This window comes from Lasiodiplodia theobromae, assembly GCF_012971845.1.
Source record: "Lasiodiplodia theobromae strain AM2As chromosome Unknown scaffold_17, whole genome shotgun sequence".
Classification (NCBI taxonomy): Eukaryota; Fungi; Ascomycota; class Dothideomycetes; order Botryosphaeriales; family Botryosphaeriaceae; genus Lasiodiplodia; species Lasiodiplodia theobromae.
Window position 1 is genome coordinate 21,198 of NW_023336377.1, and position 22,492 is coordinate 43,689.

The window sequence follows — 22,492 nt, forward strand, 5'->3', positions numbered from 1 at the left end:
ACAGTCATAGAATGAAAACTGGTTCCGATGGCTTGCAGCGTGGGGTTTAGCATTCTAATGCCGACATTCAAGATTGCACACCGCTATCAAGATCAGCGGGGGATGTCCGCAAGCTCGAAAGCACTTGGTCCGATCTACGGAACGCCTGCAGCAATTAGATTTGGACGGTTACTACGAACAGCTAGGTAAGTTGGACCACACGCATCTCTACTGCTGTTGCTGTGGGGGAGGGGGGGTTGCATCAAATGGCAAAGGCCACCAGCCAGCACCAGAACCAACGCTGCCACTTTCCTTCAGTTTCATAAATTGCTTGTTCCCGCTGGTCCGAACTCTACACGGAAGCATCATTTTCATCTTTGCCAGCGGTCCATGATGCTGCTGCATCAATTGTTCGAGCAACAAGTTCTCCAGCACCCCGAGCGGGTTGCAGTCGAGTTTCGCGACAGAAGACTCACTTATGGCCATCTCAATGATTCTGCAAATCGGCTAGCTGCGTATATCAGATTTACCGGTACTCTGAAGTCAGGCACGGTGGCGCTCAGCCTGGACAAGGGGCCTCTGGTTGTGGTAGCTGTGCTCGCAGTGCTCAAGGCCGGGCTGGCATGGGTGCCTCTACCTACCGATGCGCCCCGACTGCGCATTCAGAAAATTCTGGAAATTTCTCAAGCTGGTTTGGTGCTAACGTCTCAAGATACGTTACACCTTACTGATGGTCTGACCACAAACCTCGTACTTGACGACTTGGAGACCGACAGAAAGATTCAGCAGCAAGCATCCGCGAATCTGCCTGCAACAGTCAGCCCAGATGACCTCTGCCATGTCATATTCACCTCAGGATCAACTGGTATCCCCAAAGGCGTCATGATCGAGCACAGGGCAGTGTTTCACAATGCCCGCGTTTTGGCGGAGTTGTTTGCGCTTCACGAACACACTAGAACACTGCAATTCGCAGCATACACCTTCGATGTCTTTGGTCTCGACCTCTTCATGACGTTCTTTGCAGGTGGATGCCTGGTCATGGGTAACGTCTCGGACATGATGTCCGATCTCACAGGCTTCGTGAACCACACCCACGTCAACTACGCGCAGCTTACACCTACGGTGATTTCCCTCCTGGACCCGACAAGTGTACCGTCCCTAGAAGTCCTGGCCAGTTCTGGGGAGCCATTGACGGCGGAAATTGTCCAGCAGTGGCGCCATCGGGTTCGGCTCATCAATGCCTATGGGCCGACCGAGACCATCGTTTGTACCGTTCAGGACATGACTGCAGGCGATCTAGCCGATCCACAGATCATTGGCACTGCTATCAAAGGCTCAGAAGTCCTAGTCATGCTGGAGGGCTGCGCAGAAGAGGCTCCGCTAGGTACGGTCGGCGAGATCTGCGTCGGTGGTATTCAATTGTTCCGCAGTTACCTGGGGGTTGACCACAGCCATTCGGGATTCTTCTTCCATCGTGGATCTCAGAAGTTCTATCGGACTGGGGACTTTGGTGTGGTCACTCAGCTCTCTGGTGCCCATAATGTCATCCGCTGTCTGGGCCGACAAGATAGCCAAGTCAAGGTTCATGGGGTCCGAGTCGACCTTGGCGATGTTGAGAGTGCAATTGGCAGCCATACAGTAACCCGGCACTGTATTTCTCTGGCCCCCAAATCTGGACCTCTGCAAGGAAGGCTTGCTGCAGTCTTGACAGTCGATCATGTTGGGGGGAATTGGGAGCAGATTACAACAGGGGTTCCTGAGATGAATGTTCTCCAGCCTACCGAGTCCGTTCAACGTGAAAGACTGAGGGACTTGGTTGCCTGCGTACAAGAGATGGTTCCGCCCCAAGCGGTGCCTAGTATCTGGTGGGTTGTTGACAAGTTCCCGCTCACTGTTAGCGGTAAACTCGACCGTATTTCGGTTCAACGATGGCTGGAAGGCATGACGAAGCAAGACTACACGCAGCTGATGCAGGCTTGGCACACCGAACAAGAGGACTCTGCCACATCCAGTGGTAGTGTAGCCATACAACGGCGGCTGGTTGGCTTGTGCAGCAGAGTCTTGGGTGTTGACGTCATCGCCGTGAATCCTCATGCCCCAGTGTTGCACATCGGCTTCGATTCCTTGACCATCATTCAACTAGTGTCCTTGGCCCGAAGAGAGGGAATCGATTTGAACGTGCAGCAAGCACTTCGGGAAAGTTCGATCTCGCAGCTAAGTGCTTCTCTATCCAGGGAACGGCCAACCACCGCGCGAACGGGCCAGTCCATCGATGAGGAGCCCTTCAGCCTGGCACCCGAGGGCGCTGACCTACAGGAGTTGAAGGCCTCAGTGGCAGAACAATGCCATGTTGCTCCTGATGATGTTCTGGATGTGTATCCTTGCACACAATTGCAGTCTGGCATGATGGCGCTGGCGGCCCGTAGATCTGATGCTTACATCTGCGTCATGAGCTTCCTACTCTCGCCCAAGGTTGACAAGACCCGGTTCGAGGTTGCGTGGGAGCAACTTCAGTCCGGAGTCCCTCTCCTCCAAAATCGGATCGTGCACGGCCTCGGAGCCGGTGGATTGCTCCAAGCAACAATTCGCCATCGGATTACACCCATCAGCGATGATGTCTTCAACTCCACGATGTCATTTGGAGACAGTCTGTGTCGAGGCCGAGTTGTTTGGGACGATACTGCACATGCATGGAAGTTTATCATGAAAATCCACCACTCTTTGTTCGACGGATGGACGAAAGGACTAATGTTGTTGGAACTGAAAAAGATTTACGAATCTAGAGATCTACCTGCACCTACTGTCACTCCGTTCAAGAGAGTCGTCGCCTACCTTGTCGAAGACATCAATAGCAACGGGAAGAAACATTCTCTTTTCTGGAGACATTATTTGGATGGTTGTGATGTAACCGACTTCCCCAGGATGACGCTCAAATGGACAGGGGAGCTCACGTCACATCACACTCTGATCCATGACATCAATGTTGACACATCGACCACAACCAAAAAATTTCAAGTCACGGCCACCTCGGTCATCCAGGCAGCTTGGGCTCTTGTCTTAGGCAAACACACAGGGACAGACGACGTAGCCTTTGGCAGCACTCTTTCTGGTCGAAATCTCCCTGTCGAGGATGTTGACCGTATAATCGGCCCGACCATGACGACTGTTCCCTGCCGGGTTCGATGGGACAGGTCGACTACGTTGAGATCTTTCCTAGAGCAGCTCCATCGGCATTCTGTTGAGTTAATCTCACATCAACACTATGGACTTCAAGACATAGCGAGCCTCGGACAAGACGCAAAGAACGCTTGTTCTTTCCGTTCAATTCTGGTCGTCCAGCCATATGACACATCGGCCGATAATCTCAGTGATTTTATCAGAGAGGAGGAACACCTTGGCTCAGATGTGCTCCGTACATATCCTCTTGCCATCGAGTACATTCCGCTGGACTCCAAAAGCGCCAGGATCAAAGCTCACTACGACGAAAATGTTGTTCAAAAGGAGATGCTACTCTGGGTTATTCGCCATTTCGAATCGGCCCTCCGTAAATTTGGCTTTGCAGATCCCGAAGTAGCTGTCGCAGACATCGAGGTTATGGATCGTGCCGAGGTGGAACAAGTCCTTGCGCTCAGCCGCAGCCATTCACCGAAGATCGATCGTTGCCTCCACGAGCTCGTGCAGGAGGCAGTTGATAATTTCCCCGACTATGTCGCCATCCGCCAATTCTCTCCGCCAAAGACTGTTTCTTATCGCGAACTTGGCCGCTTGTCAAATTCTCTATCCCGACGTCTCAGCCACTTGTACAACGTTGGAGTAGGAGACATTGTACCTCTTGCGTTCGAGAAGTCAGCCTTGGCAATCATTGCAATGATGGCTGTGCTGAAGGCAGGGGCTGCATATGTGCTACTTGATGCATCCCAACCCGTCCAACGCCTCCAGCAGATGACTCGGCTGCTGAAGTCAAGACTCACTCTCTGCTCTTCACGATGCTTTCCTGCGATGCAGAACGTTGGTGGGCAGGCTTTGGAGATCAACGACGAGTGTCTATCTGAGACAGGGCTTGACCTTGACCCCACCGATATCCACCACATGCCAGCTTCTCCATGTGATCTTGCAGTCGTCTTTTTCACATCGGGCAGTACAGGACAACCGAAGGGCGTGGCTTCCAGCCACTCTGCGGTCAGTACAGCCATGTCACACTTTGCACGAATGCTACGTATCGTGCCGGGGCATCGTGTCTTCCAGTTCACTACTTTCACGTTTGACATGGGGCTCAAGGACATCTATTGCACCTTACTCTCCGGCGGGTGCATCTGCCTGCCTGACGAGCAGGATCGTCTTAATCCGGAGGCGATGCGCGAAATGGACGTCAACGTCGCCTTTCTGACCCCCTCCATAGCGGAGACGATAGAAGTCGAGGACGTGCCAAACCTCCAAATCCTAAACCTGGGTGGTGAACGGGCCACTGCCTCGGTCATTCGCAAATGGGCTGATCGGGTGAGACTGATCAATTCTTACGGCCCCACAGAGACGGTCGCGTGCTTGACGGCTGCTGACTGGCTGACTCACGACGCCAACCCGGACCACATCGGACAGGCTGTGACTGGACAGATGTGGATCGTGCAGAGGAACTCAACCGGCTGCATTGTTCCGTCGCCTATTGGATGCGTCGGCGAGATTGCGATCGCTGGCTTTACCGTCGCCCGGGGATATCTCAACGATCCTGTGAAGAGTGGCGAGGCATTTGTCGAGCCACCAGAGTGGATGTGGCCTGCCGTAGCCGGCTCTCGACTGTATCTCACGGGTGATCTGGGCATGCGTGAACCCAGCGGTGATGTCAGGTACGTTGGGAGGAACGATAGACAGGTGAAGATCCACGGCATCCGCATCGAGCCGACCGAGGCAGAGCATCATCTTCGCCGTCTGGGGGGCATCTTCACTTCGGCCATCGTCGACTCGGCGCGTCTCACAGAAGCAGAGTCATCGCTCTCCTTGGTGGCTTTTGTGCTGGTCCACGGTGGTCGGGATGAACAGGAGACGTCGGCAGTGATTGTTGATCCCGAATTCGTCCCAGTAGACTTCTACACTGCTTGCCAAGACGCGCAGGTGCGTCTGGCGGAGAGGATTCCTCGGCATCTGGTACCGAAATATTTCATCCCAGTCCACCATTTCCCTCTATCTTCATCCAGCAAGACAGACCGCAGGCGTCTCCGAGATGCGCTCGAGAACGACGCACATGGCGATCACCACGTGGCCATGAACTCGACGCGCGGCGCCTCCGAGCGCTTACCCCCGCAGACTAAGCTGGAGCGGTGCGTTTGCGAAGCGTGGAAGACGGTGCTGTCAGCGGAAACGCCCTTCGGTCTGAACGACGACTTTTTCAGGGTCGGAGGCGACTCCTTTGCGGTCATCAAACTGGTGCTCGTCTGCAGGAAGAAGGGGCTGCAACTCTCCGCCGCAGATGTCTACGACAGGCCCACCCTTGCTAGAATGGCCGCAGCGGCGGTGGAACTCCCCGTTGCAGAAAAGACCAAGACTGGTGAAGCCGAGACTCCGGATCCCTTCTCTCTGCTTCCTGGATCTGTCCAAAGTCTTTTGGTCGAGGCTGCGCAGGTCTGCGATGTCGACGTGGAAGAGATCGAGGATATGTATCCAGCGTCACCGTTTCAAGAAGGCCTTGCTGCGGTCAACTTGCACACTAAATCGGCTTACATGGCTCGCTGGGTATACCATCTACCCGGTTCGGCGGACCTTGATCGACTCCGAACGGCCATGGAGTTTGTCATTGCGCGGAATCCAATCCTGCGCACGACTCTGGCCCACCTCTCCTGCGGTACTACCCAAGTGGTGCTCAAGTACGGCCCATGGACGACGAAAGGCCATGAAGAGGACGCTGGGATAGAAGGCAACCGCCTCTTCGCTTACTCTCTGTCTCGTACCGATCGTGGAGATACGTGCTTGCAGATCGACATGCACCACGTCCTCTACGACGAGTGGACAGTCGGCTTCTTCCTGGACGACCTGGTACACAATTATTCTACCCCGGGAAGCGAGCGCCAAGGTAGGCCCGGCTATGCGAAGTTCATTCGTCACCTCGCCAACACGGATTACGAAGCTTCAGCGGCGTTCTGGAGGGGCAACCTGGAACACACAAGCCCCTCGAACTTCCCCCGTGCGCCTCAGAGCGGGCGTCTCCCTCAGACGAGGGCGGCGGTCCAGTCGGCCGACCAGATATGTTTGGAAGAGTCGAACCGCTCGGCCATAACGCCTGCCGTCGTTTCCGCCGCAGCACTGGCCGTGCTCTTGTCCTCGTACGCCCAGACCGAGGACGTCGTCTTCGGAGTCACGCTCTCGGGGCGACACGTCCCCGGTCTGGAAGAAGTCGCCGGACCGACGATTTCCACCGTTCCGCTCAGACTGAAGAAGACGGGAGGGGGCGAGCAATCCACCACCACCGCCGCCGACTTTCTGGCGCTCGTGCAGTCCAAGATGCGGGCGCTGCAGGACCACCATCACTTCGGGCTGCGGAGGATCAGGCAGCTGGGCGGCGAAGGTTGCAGAAGCGCGTGTGCGTTCCGCACGCTCCTCGTCGTCCAGCAGGACGCGAGAAGACGGGCGCGGGCCGCCGGCGTGCTCCTCGATCTCAGGCCGGTCGACGAGGAAACGTCCATGTCCTTGAACTACGGGCTGGTGGTGCTTCTGTGCACCGACCACGCGACCGGGTCCGCCAGATTCAGGATCGAGTACGATCCGGACAGCATCGCCGAGCAGCAGGCACGACGTGTTCTGCGCCAGCTCACGGAAATCGCTCGGCGTCTGTCTTCCATGCAGGGCACGCTCGGGGCCATCAAGGCGGATTGTGGAGAGGGTTTCGAGCAGCCGATGCAGACCGAGCCACAAAATGGAGACGTGGGCAGCCACGGCGGCAAGACGGCGTTGCAGACGGCGTCACAGAGTCGATTGCGGCATATCTGGGCCAATGCAATGAACCTGCCACCCGAGAGCATCGGCGCGAGCGATACCATCTACGGCCTGGGAGGAGACTCGATGACGCTCATAAAACTGCTGTACGGGGCAAGGAAGAAGGGGTTTCGTCTCGTCGTTGGGGGGGAGGTGAACCAGTTCACGACACTGGCTGATATGTCGCGGTCCCTGGAGGAGGCTTCGCGCCGGCTGGAGCCGGAGGGGCCCGCACGGTTCTCGCTGGTCAAGGGCATGTCGGAACAAGAATGCATCGAGGACGCGGCGGCGAAGTGTAACGTCGACGCGGCCCGCGTTGAGGATGTGTACCCGTGCACGTCGCTGCAGGAAGGCCTCATGGCTCTGAGCTCGAGGGAGGCTGGGTCTTATGTGGCGCAGAATTGCTTCAAGATCTTGGGAACCGACGTCGACATGAACAGGCTCCAGTCGGCAATCCTCCGGGTGTGGCATGCCGAGCCCATCCTCCGCACCCGCATATTCGTTGGTGCGAAGCTCACCACCTTCCAGGTCGTGATACGCGGTGACGTCGGTATCTGCCAGCATGGCCATGCACTGCACGAGTTCCTGGCCAGGGACAGGGAGATTCCGTTCGAGTACGGGCAGCCGCTGAGTCGGTTTGCGCTGGTTGACGACGGCCGGGGCCAAGCACACCTCGTCTTGTCGCAGCATCACGCCGTCAGCGATGGATGGGCCACCAACCTACTGGTCAACGCCATCAAACGAGAGTACGGCGGCGCTGGGCAGCTGAATCGGGTGAACCGTATGCCTTCGTTTGTCAAGTTCGTCGGCAGCACGCAGCACTCAAGCGAAGCCGCGCTGTTCTGGAAGACGGTCCTAGACGGGGCCTCTGCCACCGAGTTCCCGCACTCGAGGAAGAACGACGGCTTCCGCGCCGCCGCGTGGGCCAGCACTGCATGCTCCATCGCACGCGCACGCGGGACCGCTCTCCCCACGGTGCTCGAGGCGGCGTGGGGCCTCGTGCTCGGCAGGCATGCTGCCTCGGACGACGTCTGCTTCGGCACCGTGCGCTCGGGCAGGACGGCGGCGGTGCCGGAAATCGACAGCCTCATGGGGCCGGCCATCGTGACAGTGCCTCGGCGCCTGAAACCCCAGGCCGCGCTGAGCGTCGCGCAGTACCTCGAGCAGGTCTATTACCAGGCGGCGCAGGCGCTGCCCTTCGAGCAGCTCGGGCTGCAGCGCATCCGCGAGCTGGGTGAGGATGCCAGAAACGCATGCAGCTTCCGCACGCTGCTCATAATCCAGCCGGAGCAGCCGGCTCTGCAGGACGAGCCGGGCGGGCTGGCCCTGGAGCAAGTAGACGTCGAGTCCATGGTGGGCACGTACGCGCTGTCGACGTACTGCCTGCTGGGCGAAGATGGCGAGCTGACGATCCGCATCAACTACGACGACGGCGTTGTTTGCGAGAGCGAGGTGCGGTGGATAGCGTACCACTTCTGTCAAGCGGCCACGCAGCTCGCCGAACGGGCAGGCGGCCTGGTGGGGGACGTCGACCTGTGCGGCGACGAGGACAGGAAGCAGATCGCATGCTGGAATGCCAGCAAGGTGGACGCAACGGAGCAACGCATCGAAGAAGCGTTCCGGCAACGGCTCGGCCAGTGGACGGGCCTCAGCGCTGTTGACGGCCACGACCGCCGGCTGACGTACGCGGAGCTCGACGGCGCGGCCCGCAGCATAGCCCAGCTGCTCCGCGACCGAGGCGTGCGCTGCGGGGACCTGGTCCTCGTGTGCATGGAGAAGTCGGCGCTGATGGTCGCCGCGCTGCTCGGAGTCTTCATGGCGGGCGCGGGCTACATCCCGCTGGCAATCGACAACCCCGTCGACCGGCTCAAGAGCATCGTCGGCCAAGCGCCGGCACAAATGCTCCTCTGCTCGCGCCAGCAGGAGCCTCTATGCCGCGCGCTGGCGCCAGCGGCGGCGGCAGTGCTGGAGTGGGAGCTGCTTGACGGCCGGCCGGCGGCGGCAGACGGCAGCACGCAAAAGGCGCAGCCGACGGACCTGGCCTACATCATGTACACGTCAGGCAGCACCGGCGTCCCCAAGGGCGTCATGCTCTCGCACACGGCGCTCAGCACGAGGATGCTGGCGCAGGGCTCGCGGCTGGGGTACCGGCCGGGGACGCGCACGCTCCAGTTCTGCTCGTACGCCTTCGACTGCAGCCTGACCGAGATGTTCATGACGCTGCTGCACGGCGGCTGCGTCTGCGTGCCGACCGAGGAGCAGCGGCTCACGTCGCTGGCCGCCGTCATCAACGCCGAGCGCATCGACATGGCGGTCCTGACGGCGACGGTCGTCGGCGGCATGCTGCAGCACCCCGACCGCGTGCCGGGGCTGTCGACGCTCATGCTGGTCGGCGAGCCGGTGACGCAGCATATTGTCGACGCCTGGAGCGGGCGGGTGCGCGTCATCAACGACTACGGCCCGACCGAGGCGTGCGTCGACGCCGTCATCAACGTCGGTGTGGGCCGCGACACGGATCCGGCCAACATCGGCCACCCCGTCGCCGCGTACGCCTGGGTGGTCGACGCGGCCGACCGCGCCAAGCTGGCCCCGGTCGGCTGCCCCGGCGAGCTGCTGCTGGCCGGCCCGACGCTAGCCGTCGGCTACGCCGGCGACACGGCCCGGACCGATGCCGTCTTCCTGCCCGCCGCGCGCTTTCCCTGGGCGCGCCGCGACGTCGCGCGCCTCTACGCCACGGGCGACGTCGTGCGCCAGCAGCCCGACGGCTCCCTCGTCTTCGTCGCACGCAACGACACGCAGGCCAAGCTGCGCGGGCTGCGCGTCGAGCTGCGCGAGATCGAGTTCTTGCTCGAGAAGGCCGACCACATCGCCGCCGCCGTGGCCGACGTCGTGGCCGGCCAAGCGCTGGTGGCCTTCGTGGCCGTCGAGAGCGGCGCCCGCGTGCGCCCGGCCGTCCGCGCCGCACTCGACGACCTGCGCGCCGCCCTGCCGCCGTACATGGTGCCCCAGGCCGTGCTGCCGCTGGCGAGCATTCCCATGACCGTCAGCGGCAAGACGGACCGGAGCGCTCTGCGGCGCCTGTACGACAAGGCCGCGCGCAGCGACCTCGTCTCGTCCAGCCTGTCGTCCGAGTGCCGCGCCCCCGAGACGGCCGCGCAGGCGACACTGCGGCGCCTGTGGGCCGACGTCCTCGCCGTCGACGCCGACATGATTGGAATCAACGCCGATTTCGTCGTGCTGGGCGGCAACTCGGTGGCGGCCATCCAGCTGTCGGCGCACGCCCGGGCCGAGGGCATCTCCCTCCCGGCACGATGCATCTTCCAGCACCCGGTGCTGGAGCAGATGGCGCTGCACATGGCCCAGCTCCAGCCGCAAGCCGCCGAGCCGATGCCCTCGATGCACCGCCGCCAGATCGGCGAGACGTACCGCATCGCGAACATCGAGGACGTGTACCCGTGCACGCCGCTCCAGGCCGGCCTGATTGCCCTCACGCTGCGCCAGCCGCGGGCCTATGTTGCAACCGAGCAGTTCCTCCTGGCGCCGTCGACCGACGTCGCGCGGTTCAAGGCGGCCTGGGACGCCGTGTACCGGCGGCACGAAATGCTGCGCACTCGGCTGTGCCAGGTCGACGACAACATGGTGCAGGTCGTCTGCTCCGGCGACGCGGTGCCGTGGTCGTCGCCCGACGAAGAAGAAGACATGGGTCTCGGCAGCCCTCTTGTCCGCTTCAGTCTGCAGGGTCGGTGCTTCCGGCTGACGAGACACCATTCCATCTACGACGGGTGGTCGTCCCGGCTGCTGTGGGACGACGTGCAACGCGCCTACACGACCGGGCGTGATCCGCCGCCCAGGCCCCCCTTTCGCGCCTACGTCCAGCATCTGCTCGGCCTGGATCGCGACGCCGCCACGAGCTTCTGGGCGAAGGAGCTCGCGGGCGCCGATGCCGACCACTATCCCAGACTCCCCCCCGGCCGCCCGTGGGCCGAGACCAGCCAGTCCGTCGAGCTGGTCACCACCTTCGCCGAGGACTTCAAGCGGACACTCGCATTCTCCAATGTCGCCAGGGCTGCGTGGGCCCTCGTGCTCGCAGTCCGCGGCCGCCGCCCGGCGCCGACGCACGACGTCTGCTTCGGCGCAGTCGCGTCCGGCCGGATGGAACCCGTGCTGGCCGTCGAGGACATGGCAGGGCCGACGCTGGCCACGGTGCCCGTGCGCGTCCGCATCGACATGGCCGAGCCGGTGCGGGCGTACTTGAGCCGCATCGGCCAGAATGCGCTGGAGACGGCGCCGTGCGAGCACGTCGGCCTCCGCGCCATCGCCGGGGCCAGCCGCGACGCAGAGGCGGCGTGTCGGTTCGCAAATCTGCTGGTCGTCCAGCCGCCCGATTCGCCCAGCGCAACCCCGCTGTGCCGCCCGGTCGAGGCGGCGGGCGGCACGGGCATGATGCTGCAGCCGTACGGCATCGTCTTGGAATGCTGTGAGCTGGCCGACGGCCGGGGCCTGCGTGCCGAAGCCAGCTTTGACGACGGGCTGATCTCGCGGCAGGAAATGCGCGGGCTGCTGGACCACTTCTCGCGCGCCGTCGGGCTCCTCGTCGACCCGGCACACGGCGCGTCGTCGGTGGCCGCGCTGGTGCGGAACCTGACGACCGCCGGCGACTACAGCCAGATGCTGTCTTTCAACGGGCCCCCGCTGCCGCGGCTCCCAATCTGCCTCCACGAGCTGGTCGAGGAGAGCGCGCGGCTGCATCCGCAGCGCGTCGCCGTGCTCGCCCGCGACCAGACGCTCAGCTACGCAGAGCTGGACCGCGCTGCGAGTCGGCTCGCCGCTCATCTGCAACGCCGCTTCGGCGTCGGCCCGCGCAAACTGGTCCCGCTCTGCTTCGAGAAGTCCAGCTACATGGTCATCGCCATGCTGGCAGTCCTGAAGGCGGGAGGAGGCTACGTGCCGCTCGACCCGTCCCACCCGGGGGCGCGGCTCCGACAGGTCCACGAGCAGACGGGCGCGGATCTGGTCCTCGTGTCGGCGGCTCAGCAGCGCCGTGTCGTCGACGAGCTTGTTGGCGCAAGCGTCTTCGTCGTCGACGCCGCCGCTTGCCGCGAGCGTGCCGGCGGCGGCGGCACGCCAGAGCCTTGCACCGGCCCGCACGACGTGGCTTACGTCATATTCACGTCCGGAAGCACGGGGAGGCCCAAGGGCGTTGTCATGGAGCACGGCAGCGTGAGCCGCAGCATGACGCAATACGGCCGAGTGTTTGGATACCGGCGCGAGAAGCCCTTCAGGACTCTGCAGTTCAGCTCTTACGCGTTCGACGTCAGCGTCGCCGAGGTCTTCGCCACGCTGGCGTTCGGCGGGGCCGTCTGCGTTCCCGCCGACGACGAGAGGCTGAGCAATCTGCCCGGCGTGGTGGCGAGCATGCAGGTGGGCGTTGCGTTCCTCACCCCTACCATGGCGGGCGCCATGCGTCCGGAAGAGGCGCCCTCGCTGGAGCTGCTCTGCTTGACGGGCGAGGCCCGGACGCCGTCGGCCGTCCGCGCGTGGACATCGTGGGCCAGCTCCGCCGCCCAACGACGCCTCTTCGATGCGTACGGTCCCACAGAGGCCGCTGTGCATTGCTGCGCGGCCAGGGTGGAGCGCGATACGCCGCCAAACAACATCGGGTCGCCGTTTGGCGGACAGCTCTGGATCGTCGACGCCGAGGACCACACGAGGCTGCTTCCTGTAGGCTGTGCCGGCGAGTTGGTCATCTCGGGCGCAACGCTCGCTCGGGGGTACCTGAACAATGCCGAAGAGACGGCAAAGGCCTTCATTGACCATGTCTCATGGCTTGAAGACGGCGAGGCTCGGCGCATCTACAAGACGGGGGACGTCGGCAGGTTTGCATGCGACGGCACCATCGAGTTCCTGGGCCGCAAGGACGGCCGTCAAGTCAAGCTCCACGGCGTGCGTGTCGAGCTGAGTGATGTCGAGGCGGCGTTGCAATCATGCGAGGCAGCTGTGAGCAATGTCATGGCGGCGAGGGTTTCTATTGCAGGGAACGAATCGCTCGTAGCCTTCGTCCAGACCCCGGAGATCATGGCCATGGCGCAGCATGCCGATGATGAACGGCCGGAACTGATCGCTCCCAGCCCTCCGCCAAGCTTGAAGTCTTGGATTCGAGCGACCCTTGGATCCCTTCGCCGCTTGCTGCCGGCCTACATGATACCTTCGCTGCTCCTACCAGTGCCGGTCTGGCCGCGCACGACTTCTGGCAAGACCGATCGTCGGATGCTCTGTAACGCGGCTAGCAGCCTTGTAGCTGGGGTTCTAAGTCTCTATCAGGCCGCTGGAAGCGCCGAGCCGGAAAAGTCGGAGCGCGGCGCTACGCTTAACAGAGCCGAGCGAGCAAAGAGCAAGCAGAAGATGCTCGGCAGCAACAGGACCTCCGTAGCAGAAACTCACGATCAGGTAGCGGATTCTTGGAGACGGGCGCTACGTCGCGACAGCGAGATCCGAATAATGGCGGAAGACGACTTCTTCGCCGCCGGCGGCGATTCGGTCTCGGCCATTTTTCTCGTGGCAGAGCTGCGGCGGAAAAACATGCACATTACCGTCAGTGACGTCTATCGGTGTAGGAGTTTGGGCGATATGGTTGACCTGGTGCTGTCGGCCCACGAAGATGATGACTGCGTTGGTGCCACAACGAAACCCTTCTCCTTATTGCAGCAGCCTGCGGGCTCACAGCTCCAACATCTCCTGGATGACGCAGCGTCCCAGCTTGGCATCGATTCCAATTCAATCGAGGACATGTACCCCTGCACTCCGCTGCAGAACGGCATCATGTTCTTATCGGAGAGGGTGACAGGATCGTACCACGGCCACTTCCGCCTCCTGATGCCTCGTAAGTTGGACGTGAACAGGCTGTACCACGCCTTTGAGAAGCTGGTCGAGATGCACGACATTCTTCGGACAAGAATCATTTTCGATAGGAGCTTTGGTGGGCTACAGGTCGTTTTAAGCTCTGCCGCCCATCTCAAGACTCTACGGAAATTCACCGAGCGGGAGAAGACGACGGCTTTCCGCTACGGGTCACCACTGTATCGATACACCCTGACGGCGGGCGGTGACGGCATCTACCTCGAGCTAGTATGCCACCACTCCATGTACGACGGCTGGTCCCTACCGCTCCTGGTCGAGGACCTGCGCTGTCTGTATCACGACATTGACTTCTCTCCGGACCCCACCACGCCTTTCAAAGACATGGTCGCGTATGCTTGCGACCCATCCATCATCCGGGCGGCGGAAGAATTCTGGGACGTGTATCTAGACGGCGCAGCCGTGTCTGATTTTCCCGAGGTCGCCGACCGCGTACACCACTCAATCCGCGCGACAGCGTATCACGAACGCGCCGTCACGGCAATCGAAAAGAAGGCGTCTCAGCGCATCACCATGGCGACGATTCTAGCGGCCGCCTGGTCCATTGTTGTCTCGAGGCACGCCGGATCCAGCGACGTGTGCTTCGGCGTGCTGCTCTCAGGGCGAAATGCGCCCGTCGCGGGAATCGAGGGGATCAGAGGCCCGACCATCAACACGGTCCCCTTTCGGGTCGTCCTGGACCCCGCGAGCACGACCACTTCGGCCGTGCTCGAGCAAGTCCAGTCACACATGGTCGCCATGATACCCCATCAATTCATCGACCTGGCGAAACTGCGCAAGGCTTTCGCTGGCGCGCGTCAGGACTTTGGGAGCCTTTTGGCGATCCAGTCGGCGGGGAGCAGCAGCACGGACGGTGGTGGACGGGACTTCAGTCTCGGCTCAGCCCCCTCGGAGAAGGCGCAGGTCGGTGCCATGTTTGGGGAGCCGTACCCGTTGTTCTTGGAGGCCACCACCGTCGCCGGGCCAGGAAACGACGTGCTCCTCGCGGCGCAATTTGATCCGGAAATCCTCTCCATCGGCCACGTGGAGCGCATCCTCGGCCAATACGAGACGGCCATCCGGCTGTTGGCCGGTGTCGAGCTGGGGTCAACGCTGGTCTCCGAGGCCGCACTACTTTCCGCGTCCGACGAACAATGCCTTCGAGACTGGGCCGGGGAACCCATCCAGCCCGAGGCCGACTGTGTGCACCAGATGATCGAGCGGTTCGCTGCTGCTCACCCGGAGAAGCAGGCCATCGAGGGCTGCGGCGAGCATGTGACCTATGCGCAGCTGGAGCAACGGGCAAACTCGCTGGCGGATCATCTGCTGCGACTTGGCAAGAACGTGGGGCCCGGCATGATTGTACCAGTCTGGATGGAGACGTCCCCTACGGCCGTCGTGGCGTTGCTGTCGATCCTGAAGCTGGGAGCCAGCTACGTGCCTCTCGATCACCGCTTACCCGTTGCGCGAGCCCAGTCCATCGCAAATGACGTGGCGGCCGACGTTATGCTCGTGTCCAAGGAAATGTCAGATGCAGCAAGCCAAGTGGTGCGCCAGATAAGCGACAGAGGCGTGACGGTGGTTCAGGTAGACATGGAAATGCTGGAGACACGAACGACCCCCTCGTTCCCACGAGCACAGCCTTCCGACCTCGCGTACGTCATATACACGTCTGGTAGCACTGGGGAGCCAAAGGGCGTGATGATGGAGCACTGGGCCCTCACGGCCACGGTCAAGGCGCAAGCCGCGACGTATGGCTTCGATTGCACCACCCGCATGTTCGGCCTCGCCAGCCTGAGCTGGGACCCCAGCATACTCGAGATCTTCGCGACGCTGTCGCACGGCGGGTGCCTGTGCATCCCGACGGAACGCGAGCGCAGCCAAGACCTCGTCGGCGCCATCAACCGGCTGCGGGCGGACCAGATCAGCACGTCGCCCGCCGTGGCGTCTCTGATCGACCTGTGCGCGACGCCGACCGTGAAGGTCATCGCCCTGGGCGGCGAAGTCGTGCGCGAGGAGAACATCCGCAACGCGCACGAGGCCGGAGTGCGCCTGTTCAACATCTACGGTCCCAGCGAGGCGTGCATCGACGCCATCGTCCACCGCAACGTGGTTCCCGGCGTCGACACGCGGAACATTGGTCGCCCCATGTCGAGCCAGGTCTGGATCGTAGACCCGGGCAACCCGCGCCGGCTGGTGCCGCCCGGCTGCGTGGGCGAGATTGCCTTGTCGGGCACACTGGCACGGGGGTACTTGAATGATGCCGTCAAGACGGCCAGCCGTTTCGTGACCGATTGCCCTTACGCGTCCCCGGTGTACTTGACCGGCGATCTTGGGCGGCATCATGTCGACGGCTCGGTGTATTTCCTCGGCCGGAAGGATAGGCAGGTCAAGCTGAACGGCCAGCGTGTCGAGTTGGGCGAAATCGACGACGCAATCAGGACGCTGTGCCCAGGCACGCAAGTCGCCGTTGATTACTTCTCGACCACTGGTGATGCCAAGAAGCGACTGGTCGTATTTTCCTCTTCTTCTCCTTCCTCGCCGCCGCCTGAACGGGGAGACCGCGGTAGGGCCCTGGTCCAGGTAGAATCTCGATTGCGACCAGAGTCTGGGGAATTTCAGCTCTTGCAAGCGCGGCTGAAAAACAAGCTACCCAGGTACATGGTTCCCCGCATCTTCATCACAGTCTCGTATCTCCCTCTATCCAACGCAGACAAGGTCGATTTCCACGCACTCAGGGCAGCATACACCAGGTGGGAAGAGAAATCGGCCGCCAGTGTCGACCAGGATGCTGAGTTTCCACCGCCATCGCCTCCCTCTACTCCTTCATTGACAACAGCCGCGACCATGTTGCGCAGCATGTGGGCTTCAGTCATCGGGTGCCCCGAACAGTCAATACGGGCACACGATGACATCTTTGACCTTGGAGCAGACTCTTTGACTGTGCTTAAATTAGCGACACTGGCACGCACGAAAGGGATCAGCATGTCGGTCGCTGACGTTTACGCGTCACCAACACTATTACACATGGCTAGACTAGTTCCGTCGAGCGTTGCTGACGAGAGTTCCCCCGTTGGAGACAACCTTGAATGCCCACCGAAGTTCTCCTTACTCCCAGACTTCATTAGGAAGAGGTTGTTGGAGAAGGGGACAGAGAGCGACAATGAAGTGATCGACGCATACCCGTGTACCACCATTCAGACAACGTCGCTCATCCAGGGCCAGAAGAGACACAAAGCCCATTATGCATGGTTTCTACTTCAGATTAAAGGCAGTGCGGACGAGCTACATCTGCGCAAAGCCTGTGGCCTCTTGAGCGAGCGTCACAGTGCCTTGCGTACCACCTTCCGCATCATCGACGGCCAATTCATCCAGCAGCTCCACAAACGGCCTCGAATCGACTTCCAAAAGCTAGAGCCATGTGACTCTGTGGAAGCATTCTGTTCTCTTCTCGATCAAAACGTCCCTAATCCAGTCAACTTTGACCAAGTCCTGACCAGATACAGAATAGCGGAGTACGCCGATGGTAGGGGGTATCTTCTTGCAATTGGCATGTCTCATGCGCAGTATGATGGGTTTTGCTGGAGTACCATCCTCAACGATCTTCAGCAGGCGAGCATGAGTAACGGCGGCGGAAAGCCTTCCCCTCCATTCTCCCGCTTCATCGGTCACATGCTCCAGACCTCTCGGGATGTGAGAACCCAGTCATTCTGGAGGGACCTCCTGCGCGGCTGCACAATGACTACGTTCACGGGGCCGGCAGAACAGACGCATCTGCGCAGGGTGCTAGACAGGAAACATGTCGGCATACTCCCGCGGTACGACACCCGACCTGGCAACGCCACGTTTGCAATGATTGTAAAATCCGCCTGGGCGATCGTCCTGTCCTGCCTTTCCGGCAGTGCAGACGTGACTTTTGGCTCTCTGGTCTTCGGTCGTGACCCAGAAGTTGCCGGAGTCGGTGAGATGGTTGGTGCCTGCATCAATGTGGTGCCCAACCGCGTTTCATTGGCGGACGGCCGTGAGAACTGGACTGCTTCCGACCTCCTCGAGCACGTCCGGCGCCAACAGGTTGAAATGGGTCCGTTTGAGACCACACCTCTACCTACCATCTGCAGGAGTGCGGACTGGCCCTCGACCACCAGGTTCGGCAGCATTGTGCAACACCAAAACATAGACGAGAGCGTTTTCGCCTCAACAGGCACCATGGATCCAGCCAGCAGCAGCAGCGATAAATGGAACTACCTTGGCAATGCGTCGTACCCCGGGGTCTGCGATGACGTCATCGATTGCTGGATCACTACGGTGCCTCTGCCCGATGAGACCCGGCTTGAGTTCGCGTACAACAGGTCTTCGATCTCGGATGATGTCGCTGCCTCCATAACAAGCCACCTGTGTGATACGGTACGAGCTATCTACGAAGATCCACGTCGCCGGCTGAGCTCCCTGCGGCCACCCCGGGAGCTGAATTCCCTCGTCCGGATCCGCCTCAATGGCAATGAGACTCCTCAGGCTGTTGCAGAAGCCGAGAGAGATGACCACGGTAGTGTCCCAGAGGGTGAGCGGCAAAACCACCTCATGAACAGACTAAGGGAGCTGTGGAGTAAGGTGCTTCCATTGCCAGAATCCTCGGCATCATCATCTCGTTGCATCATCGATGACAACGACATCTCTTTCTTCGCTATTGGCGGAGATTCGGGTTCAGCCATGCAGCTCGCCGCCATTTGCGAGAGCGAGGGTCTCGAGTTGGGTGTTCAAGGCGTGTTTGACTGTCCCACGCGGAGGTTGCAGGCGGCGAGACTACTCGCATGCGGACATCAAACAAAGGCCAAGGAGAAGATAGAGCTCATCTTCGAGCCGAAGCTGGGATAGTACCATGGCGTTAGAGGTTCTTTATGCGTTTTTACTTTTCCTTTTTTTGTTGCAATGGGTAATGAAAACGAATGATATTGTCTGCACCGAACGAGTGGCATGAGGGCTTAGTGAGTGGCTGACCGGGTGGCTCCTTTATAACCTGCTCAGATTACGAAGCTAAGTACAGAGTTGCTACAGTACACAGTGCAACAAAGAACTACCCTATAGCACTGCAAGAATTGTTCTTCGAAAGTCGCCGGGGGTAGTAAAATCTGCCCGCTCGAACTCTTTCCGGTAGCGAGCAAGGAGCTGGAGCATAGCACTCATACCTTCCGGGGTAGAGGTATCCCACGGCTCCTTGCCCAGCGCGAGTCTCCACATTTGCATCAGGGCAGCGGCGTTACTCAACGCTACATTATTCCCATCAACGAGGCTCCTCGCCACTCCAGCCGTCGACCCAGCCAAGATGTCACGGCAGAGAAACGGCTCATGGCACAGCGCGCGACCAAGCCCCACGCCATCGACGGTCGCCAGCGCATCCGCCATGCCAGCAGCCGTCTGGAAGCCGCCAGTGAGGTAAGTCCTGGTGCGCCGCAGATCTGGCGCAATCAGGGCGGCAAACTCGATGAAGAAGGCCTCGCGCGCGCGCGTCGACTCTTCGCGGTGCGCGAACGCCGTGGCCTCGTACGTGCCGCCGGACAGCTCGACGAAGTCGACGCCCATGCCGTCCAGCACGGCGCACAGCTCGCGGGCCTCGTCCGGCCGCAGCCCGTCTTGCTGGAACTCGACGCTGTTGAGCTTGACGCCGACGACGAAGCCGGGCGACGTGCGGGCGCGGATGGCGCGCACGATCTCGACAAGCAGCCGCGCGCGGCCCTCGAGGCTGCCACCGCTGTACTCGTCGTCGCGCCTGTTAGTTGTCGGCGACAGGAACTGCGCGACGAGGTAGCCGTGGGCCGCGTGCACCTCGACGCCGTCGAACCCAGCCTGCTCGAGGTACGTGGCCGCGAACTGGAACTGTCGGACGATCCTTGAGATCTCTTCGCTCTGCGCCGCGTGGGGCTTGCCGAAGCGCATCCCCATCACTGTCACCTATTCCTACTGGTCATTATTTGTGCGAAGGGATTGATTGCGAGACTGCAACAAACCTGGAGCTGGACGTCCGAGGCAGACACTGGGTCGGGCTGGATCCGTACGTCGCACTGACGGCCCGGATGAGATATTTGTGCAATCATCAGGCTTCCGTGCCTTTTTCCTGCGCTTGCCATGTCCTTGAAGGCTTCGAAGCGGCGTGAGGATTCCGACGCACCCAAAGGGACGGACGCGTTGCCCACGGCCTCCGGGTGCGCGGGGTCGACCATGATGTTTCCAGTCACGAGGACGCCAATCTGGCCGCGTCCCCAGACTTCGTAAAGATCCGCCAGCTCCCGTGACGGCACGCCGCGGCTGAGGGGATGCGGATCCCAAGAGGCGAGACGTTCCGACATGGCCCCTTTGAGGAACCGGTTGGGTGCAGTCCTGCCGGATATGGGGAATGAAAGGGGCTGGCCGAGGTGCTGGGCCGGATCGGACATGGTGCAGGCTGGCAAGAAAGATGATGGCTCTGAGTGATAGAGGCGGCTAGATGGCCTTTTATATTCACAGATACGGGGCGTCGGCTTAATGGACACTATCTACCCGGCTCCATGCACACAGACACTAACTAACCCTGTCTCCGCTTGAGGTGTACCTTCCACGAACCATCCTTGAACTGCATGGTAATGTACTGACGGTAATCAATCGTCTGGTTCGGGACCTCCTCGAAATCGTACCGAGAAAACATGTTAGCGGCGACCATGCGCATCTCCGCCCACGCGAAGCTGTTCACTGCATTAGTACAATGTCGAGGCTGGCATTTGCATCCGAGGAGACGTACTTGATCCCGATACAGGAGTGCTTGCCCGCCGAGAACGGATAGTAAGCCGCCATACTGCCCCTCTAGTCAGCACACTCTCGCGGCAAAAGTCGCCGAAGATCAACTTACTCGGGCGCCGGTGCCCCCTCACGGCGATCTTCGTCCAGCCAGCGCTCGGGCCAGAAACGCTCTGGCTCCGGCCAAAACTCTGGGTTGCGATGTAGATCGCGGTACGACGCTGACACCACAGTGCCCGGTGGAAGACTGTAGCCCATGAGGTTTACCCACTCCTTTCCGGTCCGACGGCCCATCTCCGATGCGATCGGGTGCAGCCGGAGGTTCTCCTTGATGCATGCATTGAGGTACTCGTACTGCGGGTCAAGACGCACCGTTTTCCCGTCAACGACTGGATCCTCTGGTCCTAAAACAGGCAGGCTGCGGAGAAGCTTCTCCCTGACGTCTGGATTTTGGACGAGCTCGAGAAATAGGCACGCAATCGTTCCCGACGTCGTTTCAGACCCCGCAAGCAGGAGCTCGGACATCTGATCGACGATATCTCTCGTATTCATGCGTACGCCCGTGTCTGGCCGTGCGCCCTCTTCGAGGAAATGCTGCAGGACATCAGACCTTCCTGCCTCCAGCTTCGAGGCGCGGTTCTCAACAACGACATCAATAGCCTCGTAACGTTAGCGCAGTTCTCGCGAGCGAAGCTTGGAAATCGTACCTTGACCATTTCGGCTGGCCAGTCGAACTTCAGGTCAATTCCAAAGCTGCGGAGAAACCTCTTGACGTAGACATTCTAGCCCAGGGCGTCAGCACAAACATCATCTGTTTGCTTACACAGGGCTCACCTGGTATCTCTTGGTCATCCCATGGAAAATTGCATGCGGTATCATCTTCCATGCTTTTTCGTCAGCGCCCTCCTCGACTCCTTTCTGGGGGTTAGTTTGCCCAAATCCACGCCCAAATGAGCTCTCTCCCATGCTGTTCCGGCAATCGTGTCAGCGCATCAACAAAAGCGAGCACCTATTGGTCGCTTACATGTCCAAAGCAACGTTGTGCAGATCATCCATCAGGTCGATAGTGGCACCGTCCCCTTTGCCGCCGAGAACGTATTCATATTTCGCGATCAAGTCACTGATGCTCTTTGCGAAATACCTCTCCAGCTTGTCAACGTATGAAACGGTGAATGCTGGAGAGAGAAAGCGCTTGAGGCGCTTGTGCGGTTCCGGACGGCTGTCGAGCATCAGTCTATGCCAACGAAATTTGCTTGTGGTGAAACGGGTGTTTGCTCACATCTCGCCAAACAGACCTGGCGCAAAGCGGTCTCGTGAGATTTCTGCGTACATGGTGACCTTTGGCAAGTCTATCGTAGAGAGAATCTGCTGCATCGCCGTCTTATCCGCAATCCAGATTTGCCTTGGGCCGAGGCGGACAATGCTGCCGTATTGTCTGTGCGCCTTCTCGGCAACCTTCCAAATTTTCCCTGTAGCAAAGCCGTAGCGAAGATGCATCGTGGTGAAAGGAGCGTACCAAGGACCGGGAATTTTTGAAAGAGGGGATCTCAGAGCCTTCCATATGCCCACTAGATAGTTGACCAGCAACAACGATAGAATTAGGGCAACCGCAGGTCTCTTCCATCCATTGAACAAGATAGATGTCGTGTCCTCCATGCTGATGGTAGAAGCAACCATGATGAATGAGCTTGACAGCAAAAGGGTGTATTTTTCTTCTAGAGAAATGAAGTCTTTTGACAACAGAAAATATTTCAACCAGTCGCTCCCGTTATATACACACCCCAAGCCCTTGCTTCACATGTCAGTCTGTGTCTTCTTTGGCAAGACCGTGTTTGAGACCGTATTACGATGCATCACTGACCCCCACTCTCCTTGGTACCTGGACCGGAGTACT

General features: G+C 60.1%; 2 protein-coding genes across 2 annotated transcripts; one reads left to right on the top strand and one right to left on the bottom strand.

The window, feature by feature from the left end:
- Positions 1–369: 369 nt before the first annotated feature.
- LTHEOB_5950 (Nonribosomal peptide synthase) lies at positions 370–18,705 on the top strand (the record flags this gene model as incomplete). Its single annotated transcript, XM_035515152.1, has 21 exons — positions 370–4,158; positions 4,225–9,684; positions 9,739–9,879; positions 9,949–9,981; positions 10,030–10,047; positions 10,099–10,191; positions 10,264–10,386; positions 10,441–10,521; positions 10,585–10,682; positions 10,791–11,148; positions 11,209–11,291; positions 11,334–11,403; positions 11,485–11,555; positions 11,604–11,664; positions 11,722–11,859; positions 11,926–12,159; positions 12,214–12,524; positions 12,567–12,936; positions 13,003–15,420; positions 15,475–16,416; positions 16,483–18,705. 21 exons carry the CDS (start codon positions 370–372, stop codon positions 18,703–18,705), a joined length of 17,115 nt encoding a protein of 5,704 aa, XP_035373081.1.
- Positions 18,706–18,909: 204 nt separating this feature from the next.
- On the bottom strand, positions 18,910–22,275 carry LTHEOB_5951 (Cytochrome p450 family protein; the record flags this gene model as incomplete). Its single annotated transcript, XM_035515153.1, has 9 exons — positions 18,910–19,779; positions 19,836–20,269; positions 20,428–20,546; positions 20,603–20,656; positions 20,711–21,192; positions 21,306–21,380; positions 21,433–21,565; positions 21,623–21,817; positions 21,878–22,275. The coding sequence occupies 9 exons, from the start codon at positions 22,273–22,275 to the stop codon at positions 18,910–18,912; spliced, it is 2,760 nt and encodes a 919-aa protein (XP_035373082.1).
- Positions 22,276–22,492: the final 217 nt, after the last annotated feature.